The sequence below is a fragment of the Procambarus clarkii genome, chromosome 14, assembly GCF_040958095.1.
Source record: "Procambarus clarkii isolate CNS0578487 chromosome 14, FALCON_Pclarkii_2.0, whole genome shotgun sequence".
In the NCBI taxonomy this organism is placed as follows: Eukaryota; Metazoa; Arthropoda; class Malacostraca; order Decapoda; family Cambaridae; genus Procambarus; species Procambarus clarkii.
The window spans coordinates 33,359,056-33,375,657 of NC_091163.1; the positions used below are offsets into that span (position 1 = coordinate 33,359,056).

At 47.3% G+C, this 16,602-nt stretch overlaps 1 protein-coding gene across 4 annotated transcripts in view; it reads left to right on the top strand.

Moving 5' to 3' along the window:
* LOC138364602 (tripartite motif-containing protein 5-like) overlaps nt 1-15,830 on the top strand; it is a 203,907-nt gene extending 188,077 nt beyond the window's left edge. For 3 of the 4 annotated variants that reach the window (XM_069324442.1, XM_069324441.1, XM_069324444.1), the window contains 2 exons: nt 9,809-10,060; nt 10,177-15,830. In XM_069324442.1, the coding sequence (XP_069180543.1) occupies nt 9,809-10,060; nt 10,177-10,689 (765 nt within the window). In that variant the 3' untranslated portion in view covers nt 10,690-15,830. The remainder of the gene's footprint in view (nt 1-9,808; nt 10,061-10,176) is intronic. The other variant, XM_069324443.1, reaches the window with a different exon arrangement.
* Nucleotides 15,831-16,602: the final 772 nt, after the last annotated feature.

Sequence of the window (16,602 nt, forward strand, 5' to 3'; positions counted from 1 at the left end):
GTGTGGTGGTTATGTGAGTGATAGTTGTGTGTGTGGTGGTTGTGTGTGTGGTGGTTATGTGTGTGGTGGTTGTGTGTGTGGTGGTTGTGTGTGTGTTGGTTGTGTGTGTGGTGGTTGTGTGTGTGGTGGTTGTGTGTGTGATGGTTGTGTGTGTGGTGGTTGTGTGTGTGGTGGTTGTGTGTGTGGTGGTTGTGTGTGTGGTGGTTGTGTGAGTGGTGGTTGTGTGTTTGGTGGTTGTGTGTGTGGTGGTTGTGTGTGTGATGGTTGTGTGTGTGATGGTTGTGTGTGTGGTGGTTGTGTGTGTGGTGGTTGTGTGTGTGGTGGTTGTGTGTGTGGTGGTTGTGTGTGTGGTGGTTATGTGTGTGATGGTTTTGTGTGTGGTGGTTGTGTGTGTGGTGGTTGTGTGTGTGGTGGTTATGTGTGTGGTGGTTGTGTGTGTGGTGGTTGTGTGTGTGGTGGTTGTGTGTGTGGTGGTTGTGTGTGTGGTGGTTGTGTGTGTGGTGGTTGTGTGTGTGGTGGTGGTGTGTGGTGGTTGTGTGTGTGTGGTGGTTGTGTGTGTGTAGTGGTGGTGTGTGGTGGTTGTGTGCGTGTGGTGGTGGTGTGTGGTGGTTGTGAGTGTGGTGGTTGTGTGTGTGTGGTGGTGGTAGTGTGTGTGGTGGTTGTGTGTGTGGTGGTGGTGTGTGTGGTGGTTGTGTGTGTGTGGTGGTGGTGGTGTGTGTGGTGGTTGTGTGTGTGTGGTGGTGGTTGTGTGTGTGGTGGTGGTGGTGTGTGTGTGGTGGTGGTGGTGTGTGTGGTGGTTGTGTGTGTGTGGTGGTGGTTGTGTGTGTGTGGTGGTGGTGTGGGTGGTGGTTGTGTGTGTGGTGGTGGTGGTGTGTGTGGTGGTTGTGTGTGTGTGGTGGTGGTTGTGTGTGTGTGGTGTTTGTGTGTGTGGTGGTTGTGTGTGTGTGTGTGGTGTTTGTGTGTGTGGTGTTTGTGTGTGTGTGTGTGTGTGTGTGGTGGTTGTGTGTGTGGTGGTTGTGTGTGTGGTGGTTGTGTGTGTGGTGGTTGTGTGTGTGGTGGTTATGTGTGTGGTGGTTGTGTGTGTGATGGTTGTGTGTGTGATGGTTGTGTGTGTGATGGTTGTGTGTGTGATGGTTGTGTGGTGGTGGTTGTGTGTGTGTGTGTGTGTGTGTGTGGTGGTTGTGTGTGTGGTGGTTGTGTGTGTGATGGTTGTGTGTGTGGTGGTTGTGTGTGTGGTGGTTGTGTGTGTGTGTGTGTGGTGGTTGTGTGTGTGTGGTGGTTGTGTGTGTGTGTGTGGTGATTGTGTGTGTGGTGGTTATGTGTGTGGTGGTTGTGTGTGTGATGGTTGTGTGTGGTGGTTGTGTGGTGGTGGTTGTGTGGTGGTGGTTGTGTGTGTGTGTGTGTGTGGTGGTTGTGAGTGTTGTGGTTGTGAGTGTGGTGGTTGTGTGTGTGGTGGTTGTGAGTGTGGTGGTTGTGTGTGTGGTGGTTATGTGTGGTGGTTGTGTGTGTGGTGGTTGTGTGTGTGGTGGTTGTGTGTGTGGTTGTTGTGTGTGTGTGTGGTGGTTGTGTGTGTGGTGGTTGTGTGTGTGGTGGTTGTGTGTGTGGTGGTTGTGTGTGTGGTGGTTGTGTGTGTGGTGGTTGTGTGTGTGTGGTGATTGTGTGTGTGTGGTGATTGTGTGTGTGGTGGTTGTGTGTGTGGTGGTTGTGTGTGTGGTGGTTATGTGTGGTGGTTGTGTGTGTGGTGGTTGTGTGTGTGTGGTGGTTGTGTGTGGTGGTTGTGTGTGTGGTGGTTGTGTGTGTGTGGTGATTGTGTGTGTGGTGGTTGTGTGTGTGGTGGTTGTGTGTGTGGTGATTGTGTGTGTGTGGTGGTTGTGTGTGTGGTGGTTGTGTGTGTGTGGCGATTGTGTGTGTGGTGGTTGTGTGTGTTGTGGTTATGTGTGGTGGTTGTGTGTGTGGTGGTTGTGTGTGTGTGGTGGTTGTGTGTGTGTGGTGGTTGTGTGTGTGTGGTGGTTGTGTGTGTGTGGTGATTGTGTGTGTGGTGGTTGGGTGTGTGTGGTGGTGGTGTGTGTGGTGGTTGTGAGTGTGGTGGTTGTGTGTGTTGTGGTGGTGGTGTGTGGTGGTTGTGTGTGTGGTGGTTGTGAGTGTGGTTTTTGTGAGTGTTGTGGTTGTGTGTGTGTGGTGGTGGTGTGTGGTGGTTGTGTGTGTGGTGGTTGTGAGTGTGGTGGTTGTGTGTGTGGTGGTTGTGTGTGTGGTGGTTGTGTGTGTGTGGTGATTGTGTGTGTGTGGTGGTTGTGAGTGTGGTGGTTGTGTGTGTGGTGGTTGTGTGTGTGGTGGTTGTGAGTGTGGTGGTTGTGTGTGTGGTGGTTGTGTGTGTGGTGGTTGTGTGTGTGGTGGTTGTGTGTGTGTGGTGGTTGTGTGTGTGGTGGTTGTGTGTGTGTGGTGATTGTGTGTGTGTGGTGGTTGTGTGTGTGGTGGTTGTGTGTGTGGTGATTGTGTGTGTGTGGTGGTTGTGTGTGTGGTGGTTGTGTGTGTGTGGTGATTGTGTGTGTGTGGTGGTTGTGTGTGTGGTGGTTGTGTGTGTGGTGATTGTGTGTGTGTGGTGGTTGTGTGTGTGTGGTGGTTGTGTGTGTGTGGTGGTTGTGTGTGTGGTGGTTGTGTGTGTGTGGTGGTTGTGTGTGTGTGGTGGTTGTGTGTGTGTGGTGGTTGTGTGTGTGTGGTGATTGTGTGTGTGTGGTGGTTGTGAGTGTGGTGGTTGTGTGTGTGTGGTGGTTGTGTGTGTGGTGGTTGTGTGTGTGGTGGTTGTGTGTGTGTGGTGGTTGTGTGTGTGTGGTGGTTGTGCGTGTGTGGTGGTTGTGAGTGTGGTGGTTGTGTGTGTGGTGGTTATGTGTGGTGGTTGTGTGTGTGTGGTGGTTGTGTGTGTGTGGTGGTTGTGTGTGTGGTGGTTGTGTGTGTGTGGTGGTTGTGTGTGTGTGGTGGTTGTGTGTGTGGTGGTTGCGTGTGTGGTGGTGGTGTGTGGTGGTTGTGTGTGTGGTGGTTGAGTGTGGTGGTTGTGTGTGTGTGGTGGTGGTGTGTGGTGGTTGTGTGTGTGGTGGTTGTGTGTGTGGTGGTTATGTGAGTGATAGTTGTGTGTGTGGTGGTTGTGTGTGTGGTGGTTATGTGTGTGGTGGTTGTGTGTGTGGTGGTTGTGAGAGTGGTGGTTGTGTGTGTGGTGGTTGTGTGTGTTGTGGTGGTGGTGTGTGGTGGTTGTGTGTGTGGTGGTTGTGTGTGTGGTGGTGGTGTGTGGTGGTTGTGTGTGTGGTGGTTGTGAGTGTGGTGGTTGTGTGTGTGTGGTGGTGGTGTGTGGTGGTTGTGTGTGTGTGGTGGTGGTGTGTGGTGGTTGTTTGTGTGTGTTGGTGGTGTGTGGTGGTTGTGTGTGTGTGGTTGTGGTGTGTGGTGGTTGTGTGTGTGGTGGTGGTGGTGTGTGTGGTGGTGGTGTGTGTTTGGTGGTGGTGGTGTGTGTGGTGGTTGTGTGTGTGTGGTGGTGGTTGTGTGTGTGTGGTGGTGGTGTGGGTGGTGGTTGTGTGTGTGTGGTGGTGGTTGTGTGTGTGGTGGTGGTGGTGTGTGTGGTGGTTGTGTGTGTGTGGTGGTGGTTGTGTGTGTGTGGTGGTTGTGTGTGTGGTGTTTGTGTGTGTGGTGGTTGTGAGTGTGGTGGTTGTGAGTGTGGTGGTGGTTGTGAGTGTGGTGGTGGTTGTGTGTGTGTGGTGGTGTGGGTGGTGGTTGTGTGTGTGTGGTGGTGGTTGTGTGTGTGGTGGTGGTGGTGTGTGTGGTGGTTGTGTGTGTGTGGTGGTGGTTGTGTGAGTGTGGTGGTGGTGTGTTGTGGTGTTTGTGTGTGTGGTGGTTGTGAGTGTGGTGATTGTGTGTGTGATGGTTGTGAGTGTGGTTATGTGTGTGGTGGTTGTGAGTGTGGTGGTTGTGTGTGTGGTGGTTGTGAGTGTGGTGGTTGTGTTGTGGTGGTGTGTGTGGTGGTTGTGAGTTTGGTGGTTGTGTGTACTCACCTAGTTGTACTCATCTAGTTGTGTTTGCGGGGGTTGAGCTCTGGCTCTTTGGTCCTGCCTCTCAACTGTCAATCAACAGGTGTACAGGTTCCTGAGCCTATTGGGCTCTATCATATCTACTCTTGAAACTGTGTATGGAGTCAGCCTCCACCACATCACCTCCTAATGCATTCTATTTGTCAACCACTCTGACACTAAAGAAGTTCTTTCTAATATCTCTGTGGCTCATTTGGGCACTTAGTTTCCACCTGTGTCCTTTTGTGCGTGTGCCCCTTGTGTTAAATAGCCTGTCTTTATCTACCCTATCAATTCCTTTCAGAATCTTGACACTGACCACAGGTAATAATGGGGCTGACACTGACCACAGCTGATAATGGGGCTGACACTGACCACAGGTGATAATGGGGCTGACACTGACCACAGGTGATAATGGGGCTGACACTGACCACAGGTGATAATGGGGATGACACTGACCACAGGTGATAATGGGGCTGACACTGTCCACAGGTGATAATGGGGCTGACACTGACCACAGGTGATAATGGGGCTGACACTGACCACAGGTGATAATGCGGCTGACACTGACCACAGGTGATAATGGGGCTGACACTTTCCACATCTATATGGTAAATTGACTTTGGGAGAGATTAAAGCCCTTTCGGGTCTTTGTTGGTGTCAATCATGGACTTAACGTGAGTCTTGCTAGAATGTTTTATGTATCATTTATACGCTCTGTGATTGACTACAATGCTCTACATCTCACACTGTAAACTGACAAAGAGCTGAAATCTCTTGAAACCTTGCAAAATGAAGCTATGCGTCTCATCCTTGGGGTTCCAAAGTCCACGAGAATAGTTAATATGAGAGCAGAGTTAAAATTACCTACCATAAGTGAGAGAATTTTGTCTATTAGCATAGTTTTCGGCGTGAAGGCATTGAGTAGATCTAGACAACACATGAAGTTTCAAGCTAAACTTTCTAATATGCTGCACTCAACTGAGGTCTATAGAAGAACGAAATCTGATTATGTATATTGGTTCTACAAGGTAGCCAACTCCATCAAAATATTAAATATGTACCCAACTCAACTAATGATTAATCAGCCAATTACTCCATGGGATAACTGGGATCTATCAGTTGATTTTGTAAATGCGCCCAAGAAAGATAGTGTGCACACTACATTATTAAAACAGTTAACACTGAAAAGCATCACTGAGAGTACTCAGAGTATGGGTAACGATGTGTATCAGTGCTATACCGACGGCTCTGTAGAAGAAGGTGGACGATGTACCGGATGTGCATGTAACATATTTGAACAATCTTCTCTCGTACATACAGCAATGAAGCGCGTCAATGACTGGGCAAGTACAACTCAAACCGAACTTGCAGGCATATACCTTGCCACTGAATTTTTAAAAGACAAAGGCAGTGGACTTATGTACTGTGACTCGCAGAGTGCACTCCTGGCATTGAACGCACATAGTAGGGACACCCAGAAAATAGTCAGTGATATTCGAATGAATGTTTTAGCTGCCAAAGAAAACAGATTTGAGATTAAATTCCTATGGATACCATCACATGTTGGCATCTCAAGGCATGACACTGTTGATATGCTTGCTAAGACAGCCTGCAGAAAACCAGTGGTAGAAATTGATATGGGTGTTTCATTAGCAGTGACAAAGAGAATACTTAAACAAATATCTAATGAAAATCTCACCGACCTAACAAATTCTCAAATACCTGAAAGTTGTAGCATTAAATATTATGATAGATATCGGGAGGAGACATTCACATATGGGACTAATAGAACAAGAACCCGGCAATGTGATGTTATAGTGGCCAGAATACGCCTGGGATATAGACGTATCTGGCAGCTTTCTCAAAACGCAAATGTCGAGTACACAATGTGTCAACTTTGTGAAAGAGAAAACATGCACTCTCTTGAACATTATATTGTAGAATGTCCCATACTGACTGGCTTTCGCCCTCCTGGGCTAAGGTATGCTGAACTCTGTAATTACTATATGAGTACTGGAACACTTGATGATATATTGGACTTGTATCCAAGATTGACCATGTAATATATCAATCATACAATGTATATATATGATGTAACTATATAACCTGAGCTTGTAAAAGCACCTTCATCACCTTCAGTGATTAAGGGCTTAGTTGCACACTAGTTTCTTTATCAGCTACCTCACCCTGTCAGGGTAAATGAGACAAATGTATGTGAATGCATGTGTGTGTGTATATATGTATGTATATGTGTGTGTGTATGTATATGTATGGGTATAAAGTATATATGGAAGCTGATCAGAGTTACATTTCACCATTGTGAATGTACATTAATGACACTATGTAAAAGACACATCAAACACTTTATGTAGGGCATACGTAAATCTGTGTACCTATGTATTTACGTATGTAGGTTAGCTTAGCATTTTAAAAGCACCGAATCACCTTCTGTCGTTGAGTGTTCAATAAACCCTTCAACTATATGTTTAGCACTTCTCTAACCCTGTCCATGGAGGACAGAAGAAAATGTATATATGCTGGTTAGCATTGTAAATGTGTGGCCACGTCTGTGGTAGAAAAAAAAAACTTTCCACAGGTGATAATGGGGCTGACACTGACCACAGGTGACAATGGGGCTGACACTGTCCACAGGTGATAATGGTGCTGACACTGTCCACAAGTGATAATTGAGCTGACACTGATCACAGGTTATAATGGGGCTGACACTGACCACAGGTGATAATGGGGCTTACACTGACCACAATTGATAATGAGCCTGACACTGTCCACAGGTGATAATGGTGCTGACACTATCCACAAGTGATAATTGAGCTGACACTGTCCACAGGTTATAATGGGGCTGACACTGTCCACAGGTGATAATGGTGCTGACACTGTCCACAAGTGATAATTGAGCTGACACTGACCACAGGTTATAATGGGGCTGACACTGTCCACAGGTGATAATGGTGCTGACACTGTCCACAAGTGATAATTGAGCTGACACTGACCACAGGTTATAATGGGGCTGACACTGTCCACAGGTGATAATGGTGCTGACACTGTCCACAGGTGATAATGGTGCTGACACTGTCCACAGGTGATAATGGTGCTGACACTGTCCACATGTGATAATGGGGCTGACACTATCCACAGGTGATAATGGTGCTGACACTAACCACAGGAGATAATGGGACTCTCACTGTCCACAGGTGATAATGGGGCTGACACTGACCACAGGTGGTAATGGGGCTGACACTGTACACATGTGATAATGGTGCTGACACTGTCCACAGGTGATAATGGTGCTGACACTGTCCATATGTGATAATGGTGCTGACACTGACGACAGGTTATAATTGAACTGGCACTGTCCACAGGTGATAATGGGGCTGACACTGACCACAGGTGATAATGGGTCTGACACTGTCCACAGGTGATAATGGTGCTGTCACTGTCAACAAGTGATAATAGGGCTGACACTGACCACAGGTGATAATGTGTCTGACACTGACCACAGGTGATAATGGTGCTGACACTGTCCACAAATGATAATGGGGCTGTCACTGACCACAGGTGATAATTGAGCTGACACTGACCGCAGGTGATAATGGTGCTGACACTGTCCACAGGTAATAATGGGGCTGTCACTGACCACAGGTGATAATTGAGCTGACACTGTCCACAAGTGATAATGGGGCTCACACTGACCACAGGTGATAATGGTGCTGACACTGTCCACAGGTGATAATGGGGCTGTCACTGACCACAGGTGATAATGGGGCTGACACTGTCCACAGGTGATAATAGGGCTGACACTGACCACAGGTGATAATGGGTCTGACACTGTCCACAGGTGATAATGAGGCTGACACTGTCCACAGGTGATAATTGGGCTGACACTGTCCACAGGTGATAATTGGGCTGTCACTGACCACAGGTGATAATGGGACTGACACTGTCCACAGGTGATAATGGATCTGACACTGTCCACAGGTGATAATGGGGCTGACACTGACCACAGGTGATAATAGGGCTGACACTGACCACAGGTGATAATTGGGCAAACACTGTCCACAGGTGATAATTGAGCTGACACTGTCCACAAGTGATAATAGGGCTGACACTGACCACAGGTGATAATGGGGCTAACACTGACCACAGGTGATAATTGGGCTGACACTGTCCACAGGTGATAATAGGGCTGACACTGACCACAGGTGATAATGGGTCTGACACTGTCCACAGGTGATAATGAGGCTGACACTGACCACAGGTGATAATGGTGCTGACACTGACCACAGGTGATAATAGGGCTGACACTGACCACAGGTGATAATGGGGCTGACACTGACCACAGGTAATAATGGGGCTGACACTTACCACAGGTGATAATGATGCTGACACTGTCCACAGGTGATAATGAGGCTGACACTCAGCAGGTGATAATGGAGTTGACACTGACTACAGGTGATAATGGACCTGACACTGACCACAGGTGATAATGGGGCTGACACTGACCACAGGTGATAATAGGGCTGACACTGACCACAGGTGATAATTGGGCAAACACTGTCCACAGGTGATAATGGGTTTGACACTGTCCACAGGTGATAATGGGTCTGACACTGTCCACAGGTGATAATGGGGCTGACACTGACCACAGGTGATAATAGGGCTGACACTGACCACAGGTGATAATTGGGCAAACACTGTCCACAGGTGATAATTGAGCTGACACTGTCCACAAGTGATAATGGGGCTGACACTGACCACAGGTGATAATGGGGCTGACACTGACCACAGGTGATAATTGGGCTGACACTGTCCACAGGTGATAATAGGGCTGACACTGACCACAGGTGATAATGGGTCTGACACTGTCCACAGGTGATAATGAGGCTGACACTGACCACAGGTGATAATGGTGCTGTCACTGACCACAGGTGATAATGGTGCTGACACTGACCACAGGTGATAATAGGGCTGACACTGACCACAGGTGATAATGGGGCTGACACTGACCACAGGTAATAATGGGGCTGACACTGACCACAGGTGATAATGATGCTGACACTGTCCACAGGTGATAATGAGGCTGACACTCAGCAGGTGATAATGGAGCTGACACTGATTACAGGTGATAATGGACCTGACACTGACCACAGGTGATAATGGGGCTGACACTGACCACAGGTGATAATGGACCTGACACTGACCACAGGTGATAATGGTGCTGACACTGACCATAGGTGATAATGGGGCTGACACTGATAACAGGTGATAATGGGGTTGACACTGTCTACAGGTGATAATGGTGCTGACACTGACCACAGGTGATAATGGGGCTGACACTGTCCATAGGTGATAATGGGGATGACACTGACCACAGTTGATAATGGGGCTGACACCGTCCACAGGTGATAATGGGGCTGACACTGACCACAGGTGATAATGGGTCTGACACTGATCACAGGTGATAATGGGGCTGACACTGACCACAGGTGATAATGGGGTTGACACTGACCACAGGTGATAATGGGTCTGACACTGATCACAGGTGATAATAGAGTCGACACTGATCACAGGTGATAATGGGGCTGACACTGACAACAGGTGATAATGGAACTGACACTGTCCACAGGTGATAATGGGGTTGACACTGTCCACAAGGGATAATGGGGTTGACACTGTCCACAGGTGATAATGGAACTGACACTGATCACAGGTGTTAATGGGGCTGACACTGTCCACAGGTTGAGGACCTCCGCAGGATGAGGGAGCCCGTCAAGAGCCTGGTGGAGGCTGGCCGGGTGGTGGCCGTCAAGAGACTGGTGGAGGCTGGCCGGGTGGTGGCCGTCAAGAGGCTGGTGGAGGCTGGCCGGGTGGTGGCCGTCCAGGAAGACCAAGATGGCCGCCGCTCCGCCAGGATAACTCTACAAGACGGACAGCTGTATCTCCACCCACTCCTGCGTCAGTCCACGCCCGCCCACGCCCACACCATCCAGGTTACTTTATTACAACCACTAGTCTTACTGACATTACTGACTTACTGAGTTGTGATAACTAATATGATAACATTTTGTTATACAGTTACCAGCATGATTTATATCATCTTGTGCAGGAGAGTGATGTTGTGGGCGTGCTGGACCCCTCCTGCACCCTGGCGTTCCTTGACCTCGGGTGGGCGGGGTCAACAAGAGGGCGGGTCACCATCCGGCTGACCCCTGACACTCCGCTGGCCAGACAGTTTGTGTTGTTGTGTACGGGCCAGCGGGGCCACACCTTCCGCAACACTAAACTGTTGTGGGTGGAGTACAAGGGTCGCCCGGGGGAGTGGGTGGTGGGCGGAGACTACGAGAGTAATGATGGTGAGGGAGGAGCCCCACTGTTGCCTGACCTCCAGGGGCAGTACCGGGGGTCAGGCCAGGCAGGAGCTGTGTGGTCCTGGTGGCCGCTGGGGGGTCCCAAGAGTGCCCACTTCGTCATCGCCACCAGGGACCGCCAGGATGGTCGCCAGTGGTCATGTGTCTTCGGTCATGTGGTGAGCGGCCTGGATGTGGTGAGGGCAGCAGTCAACCACAGTAACATACAGGAGGTGACTGTGGTGGACTGTGGTGTTGTGCTGCCACTCTAGTTCACTGTACCATCACCATCACTACTGTGGTGTTGTGCTGCCACTCTAGTTCACTGTACCACCACCATCACTACTGTGGTGTTGTGATGTCACTCTAGTTCACTGTACCATCACTTCTGTGGTGGTGTGCTGCCACTCTAGTTCACTGTACCATCACCATCACTACTGTAGTGTTGTGCTGCCACTCTAGTTCACTGTACCACCACCATCACTACTGTGGTGGTGTGCTGCCACTCTAGTTCACTGTACCATCACCATCACTACTGTGGTGTTGTGCTGCCACTCTAGTTCACTGTACAATCACTACTGTGGTGTTGTGCTGCCACTCTAGTTCACTGTACCTCCATTACTGTCGAGTTGTGCTGCCACTCTAGTTCACTGTACCACCACCATCACTACTGTGGTGTTGTGCTGCCACTCTAGTTCACTGTACCATCACTACTGTGGTGCTGTGCTGCCACTCTAGTTCACTGTACCATCACCATCATTACTGTGGTGTTGTGCTGCCACTCTAGTTCACTGTACCATCACCATCACTACTGTGGTGTTGTGCTGCCGCTCTAGTTCACTGTACCATCACTACTGTGGTGCTGTGCTGCCACTCTAGTTCACTGTACCATGACTACTGTGGTGCTGTGCTGCCACTCTAGTTCACTGTACCATCACCATCACTACTGTGGTGTTGTGCTGCCACTCTAGTTCACTGTACCATCACCATCACTACTGTGGTGTTGTGCTGCCACTCTAGTTCACTGTACCACCACCATCACTACTGTGGTGTTGTGCTGCCACTCTAGTTCACTGTACCATCACCATCACTACTGTGGTGTTATGCTGCCACTCTAGTTCACTGTACCATCACTACTGTGGTGTTGTGCTGCCACTCTAGTTCACTGTACCATCACTACTGTGGTGTTGTGCTGCCACTCTAGTTCACTGTACCACCACCATCACTACTGTGGTGTTGTGCTGCCACTCTGGTTCACTGTACCATCACTACTATGGTGTGCTGCTACTCTAGTTCAATGTACCATCACCATCACTACTGTGGTGTTGTGCTGCCACTCTGGTTCACTGTACCATCACCATCACTACTGTGGTGTTGTGCTGCCACTCTAGTTCACTGTACCATCACCATCACTACTGTGGTATTGTGCTGCCACTCTAGTTCACTGTACCATCACTACTGTGGTGATGTGCTGCCACTCTAGTTCACTGTACCACCACCATCACTACTGTGGTGTTGTGCTGCCACTCTAGTTCACTGTACCATCACCATCACTACTGTGGTGTTGTGCTGCCACTCTAGTTCACTGCACCATCACTACTGTGGTGATGTGCTGCCACTCTAGTTCACTGTACCATCACCATCACTATTGTGGTGTTGTGCTGCCTTTATAGTTCACTGTACCACCACCATCACTATTGTGGCGTTGTGCTGTCACTCTAGTTCACTGTACCACCACCATCACTACTGTGGTGTTGTGCTGCCACTCTAGTTCACTGTACCACCACCATCACTACTGTGGTGTTGTGCTGCCACTCTAGTTCACTGTACCACCACCATCACTACTGTGGTGTTGTGCTGCCACTCTAGTTCACTGTACCATCACTACTGTGGTGTTGTGCTGCCACTCTAGTTCACTATACCACCACCATCACTAATGTGGTGTTGTGCTGCCACTAGTTCACTGTACCATCACCATCACTACTGTGGTATTGTGCTGCCACTCTAGTTCACTGTACCATCACTACTGTTGTGTTGTGCTGCCACTCTAGTTCACTGTACCATCACCATCACTACTGTGGTGTTGTGCTGCCACTCTAGTTCACTGTACCATCACTACTGTGGTGATGTGCTGCCACTCTAGTTCACTGTACCATCACTACTGTGGTGTTGTGCTGCCACTCTAGTTCACTGTACCACCACCATCACTACTGTGGTGATGTGCTGCCACTCAAGTTCACTGTACCATCACTACTGTGGTGTTGTGCTGCCACTCTAGTTCACTGTACCATCACCATCACTACTGTGGTGTTGTGCTGCCACTATTTCACTGTACCATCACTACTGTGGTGTTGTGCTGCCACTCTAGTTCACTGTACCATCACCATCACTACTGTGGTGTTGTGCTGCCACTCTATTTCACTGTACCATCACTACTGTGGTGCTGTGCTGCCACTCTAGTTCACTGTACCATCACCATCACTACTGTGGTGTTGTGCTGCCACTCTAGTTCACTGTACAATCACTACTGTGGTGTTGTGCTGCCACTCTATTTCACTGTACCATCACTACTGTGGTGCTGTGCTGCCACTCTAGTTCACTGTACCATCACCATCACTACTGTGGTGTTGTGCTGCCACTCTAGTTCACTGTACCATCACCATCACTACTGTGGTGTTGTGCTGCCACTCTATTTCACTGTACCGTCACTACTGTGGTGTTGTGCTGTCACTCTAGTTCACTGTACCACCACCATCACTACTGTGGTGTTTTGCTGCCACTCTATTTCACTGTACCATCACTACTGTGGTGCTGTGCTGCCACTCTAGTTCACTGTACCATCACCATCACTACTGTGGTGTTGTGCTGCCACTCTAGTTCACTGTACCATCACCATCACTACTGTGGTGTTGTGCTGCCACTCTATTTCACTGTACCGTCACTACTGTGGTGTTGTGCTGTCACTCTAGTTCACTGTACCATCACCATCACTACTGTGGTGTTGTGCTGCCACTCTATTTCACTGTACCATCACTACTGTGGTGTTGTGCTGCCACTCTAGTTCATTGTACCATCACCATCACTACTGTGGTGTTGTGCTGCCACTCTAGTTCACTGTACCATCACTACTGTGGTGTTGTGCTGCCACTCTAGTTCACTGTACCATCACTACTGTGGTGTTGTGCTGCCACTCTAATTCACTGTACCATCACTACTGTGGTGTTGTGCTGCCACTCTAGTTCACTGTACCATCACCATCACTACTGTGGTGATGTGCTGCCACTCTAGTTCACTGTACCATCACCATCACTACTGTGGTGTTGTGCTGCCACTCTAGTTCACTGTACCATCACCATCACTACTGTGGTGTTGTGCTGCCACTCTATTTCACTGTACCATCACTACTGTGGTGTTGTGCTGCCACTCTAGTTCACTGTAACACCACCATCACTACTGTGGTGTTGTGCTGCCACTCTAGTTCACTGTACCATCACTACTGTGGTGTTGTGCTGCCACTCTATTTCACTGTACCATCACTACTGTGGTGTTGTGCTGCCACTCTAGTTCACTGTACCACCACCATCACTACTGTGGTGTTGTGCTGCCACTCTAGTTCACTGTACCACCACCATCACTACTGTGGTGTTGTGCTGCCACTCTAGTTCACTGTACCATCACCATCACTACTGTGGTGTTGTGCTGCCACTCTAGTTCACTGTACCATAACCCATCACCATCACTCCTGCATCACTATAGACTGTGGGTTTTGATGCCAATGTAATTCAGGTACAACCTTTATCACTATATTACCATAACTTCACTATCTTTGGTGTTTAACTATCATACGTGACTATCACTGCTGTATCACCATCATTTGCTCTTGCACAGTACTGTCACCTATCATTGCTCTATCACTATCACCTCACTATAACATCTATATCGCCATCACCTCAGGTCCCACACCTGGGATAATGTACTGACCATGTTGAGTAACTGATTGTTGGTGTCACTATATGACAGCTGTTGTCACTGTTATATCACCAACAGCTCACTATCACTTTCACTGCTTCACCAACATCATCTCACTTTCACTGCTTTATCACCTCACACTGATATATTTCCTCCTTACTTTCACTAATATATCACTATCATTGCTACATCACCACTACTGCACCATCACTGCTATATTTCCTTCACCTCACTATCACTGCTATATAACCATCACCTCACTATCACTGTTATATCACCACATCACACTATCACTGATATATCATATCACCTCATTATCACTGTTATATCACTATCACTTCTATATCACCATCACCTCACTATCACTGCTATATCACCACATCACACTATCACTGCTATATCACCACCTCACTATCACTTGCTATATCACCATCACCTCACTATCACTTGCTATATCACCATCACCTGCTATATCACCATCACCTGCTATATCACCATCACCTGCTATATCACCATCACCTGCTATATCACCATCACCTGCTATATCACCATCACCTGCTATATCACCATCACCTCACTATCACTTGCTATATCACCATCACCTGCTATATCACCATCACCTCACTATCACTGCTATATCACCATCACATCACTAATATATTACCTTACTATCACCATCACCTCACTATCACTGCTATATCACCATCACCTCACTATCACTGCTATATCACCATCACCTCACTATCACTAATATATCACCACTTGCTATATCACCTTCACCTCACTATCACTGGTATATCACCATCACTGGTATATCACCATCACCTCACTATCACTTGCTATATCACCATCACCTCACTATCACTTGCTATATCACCATTACTGGTATATCACCTTCACCTCACTATCACTGCTATATCACCATCACTTGTACATCACCATCACCTGCTATATCACCATCACCTCACTATCACTTGCTATATCACCATCACCTCACCATCACTGCTATATCACCATCACTGGTATATCACCTTCACCTCACTATCACTGCTATATCACCATCACTTGTACATCACCATCACCTGCTATATCACCATCACCTCACTATCACTTGCTATATCACCATCACCTCACCATCACTGCTATATCACCATCACTGGTATATCACCATCACCTCACTATCACTGCTATATCACCATCACTGCTATATCACCATCACTGGTATATCATCTTCACCTCACTATCACTGCTATATCACCATCACTGTTATATCACCTTCACCTCACTATCACTGCTATATCACCATCACTTGTACATCACCATCTCCTCACTATCACTCAGGTCCCACACATGGGGTCAAACACTAAGCTAAGTAACAAAACTTAGCTGTGGATAAGCTGCCATGTATATATTTTACACCAGAATATAACAATGTAATATAATATATATTATTTCATTATCCATAGTGTTACTCAACAGTTGTAAATTGGTCGGTGCTTGTTAGTCTGTAAATAATATTATTGCTAAACACTACTAATAATTATGTGTTTAAATCACGAAAATTTACTCATGATGAAAAATTTGTTTCAATAATTACCCCTGGAATCATTCCATGGTTTAGATATGTTGATGATATTTTGTGTATATGGCCTACAGATGTAAACACAGACAAATTTGTAGCTAAACTTAATGATCAAGTCGCCTCTAGAAAATTGACTATGGAGACTGAAATTGGTAAATGTTTGCCATTCTTAGATATACTTATTCATAGGGAAGATTGTTCACTAAAGTTTAGTTTTTACAGGAAGTCTATGAATAATTTATCTTATTCATTATTTCTCAGGACAGATACAATGTGAAAAAATTCTATTTTTTCCTCTATGTATCTCAAGAGCTCTTCGGGTTGTTAGTCCAGAATTCTTTGATGAAGAGTTTAAGAATATTGATTCTATTGGTCTCAAGCTTTGTTATCCACTGAGTTTTTTGGAAGTTTGCCGTAGCAAAGCACGTCGTACATATTATAATAATATATGCAGTGAGAAAATTCGCCCAAAGAATGTGTTGTGTTTTCCATATTTTTCTGGGTTTGAAAATATTGTGAAGGCCTTGAAACTTTTTGATATACATGTATTGTTTAATTACAAAAATACTGTTAGAAAACTATTAGCTAGAAACAGTCCTCGTAGTGATAATTGTATCATATATAAAATACCTTG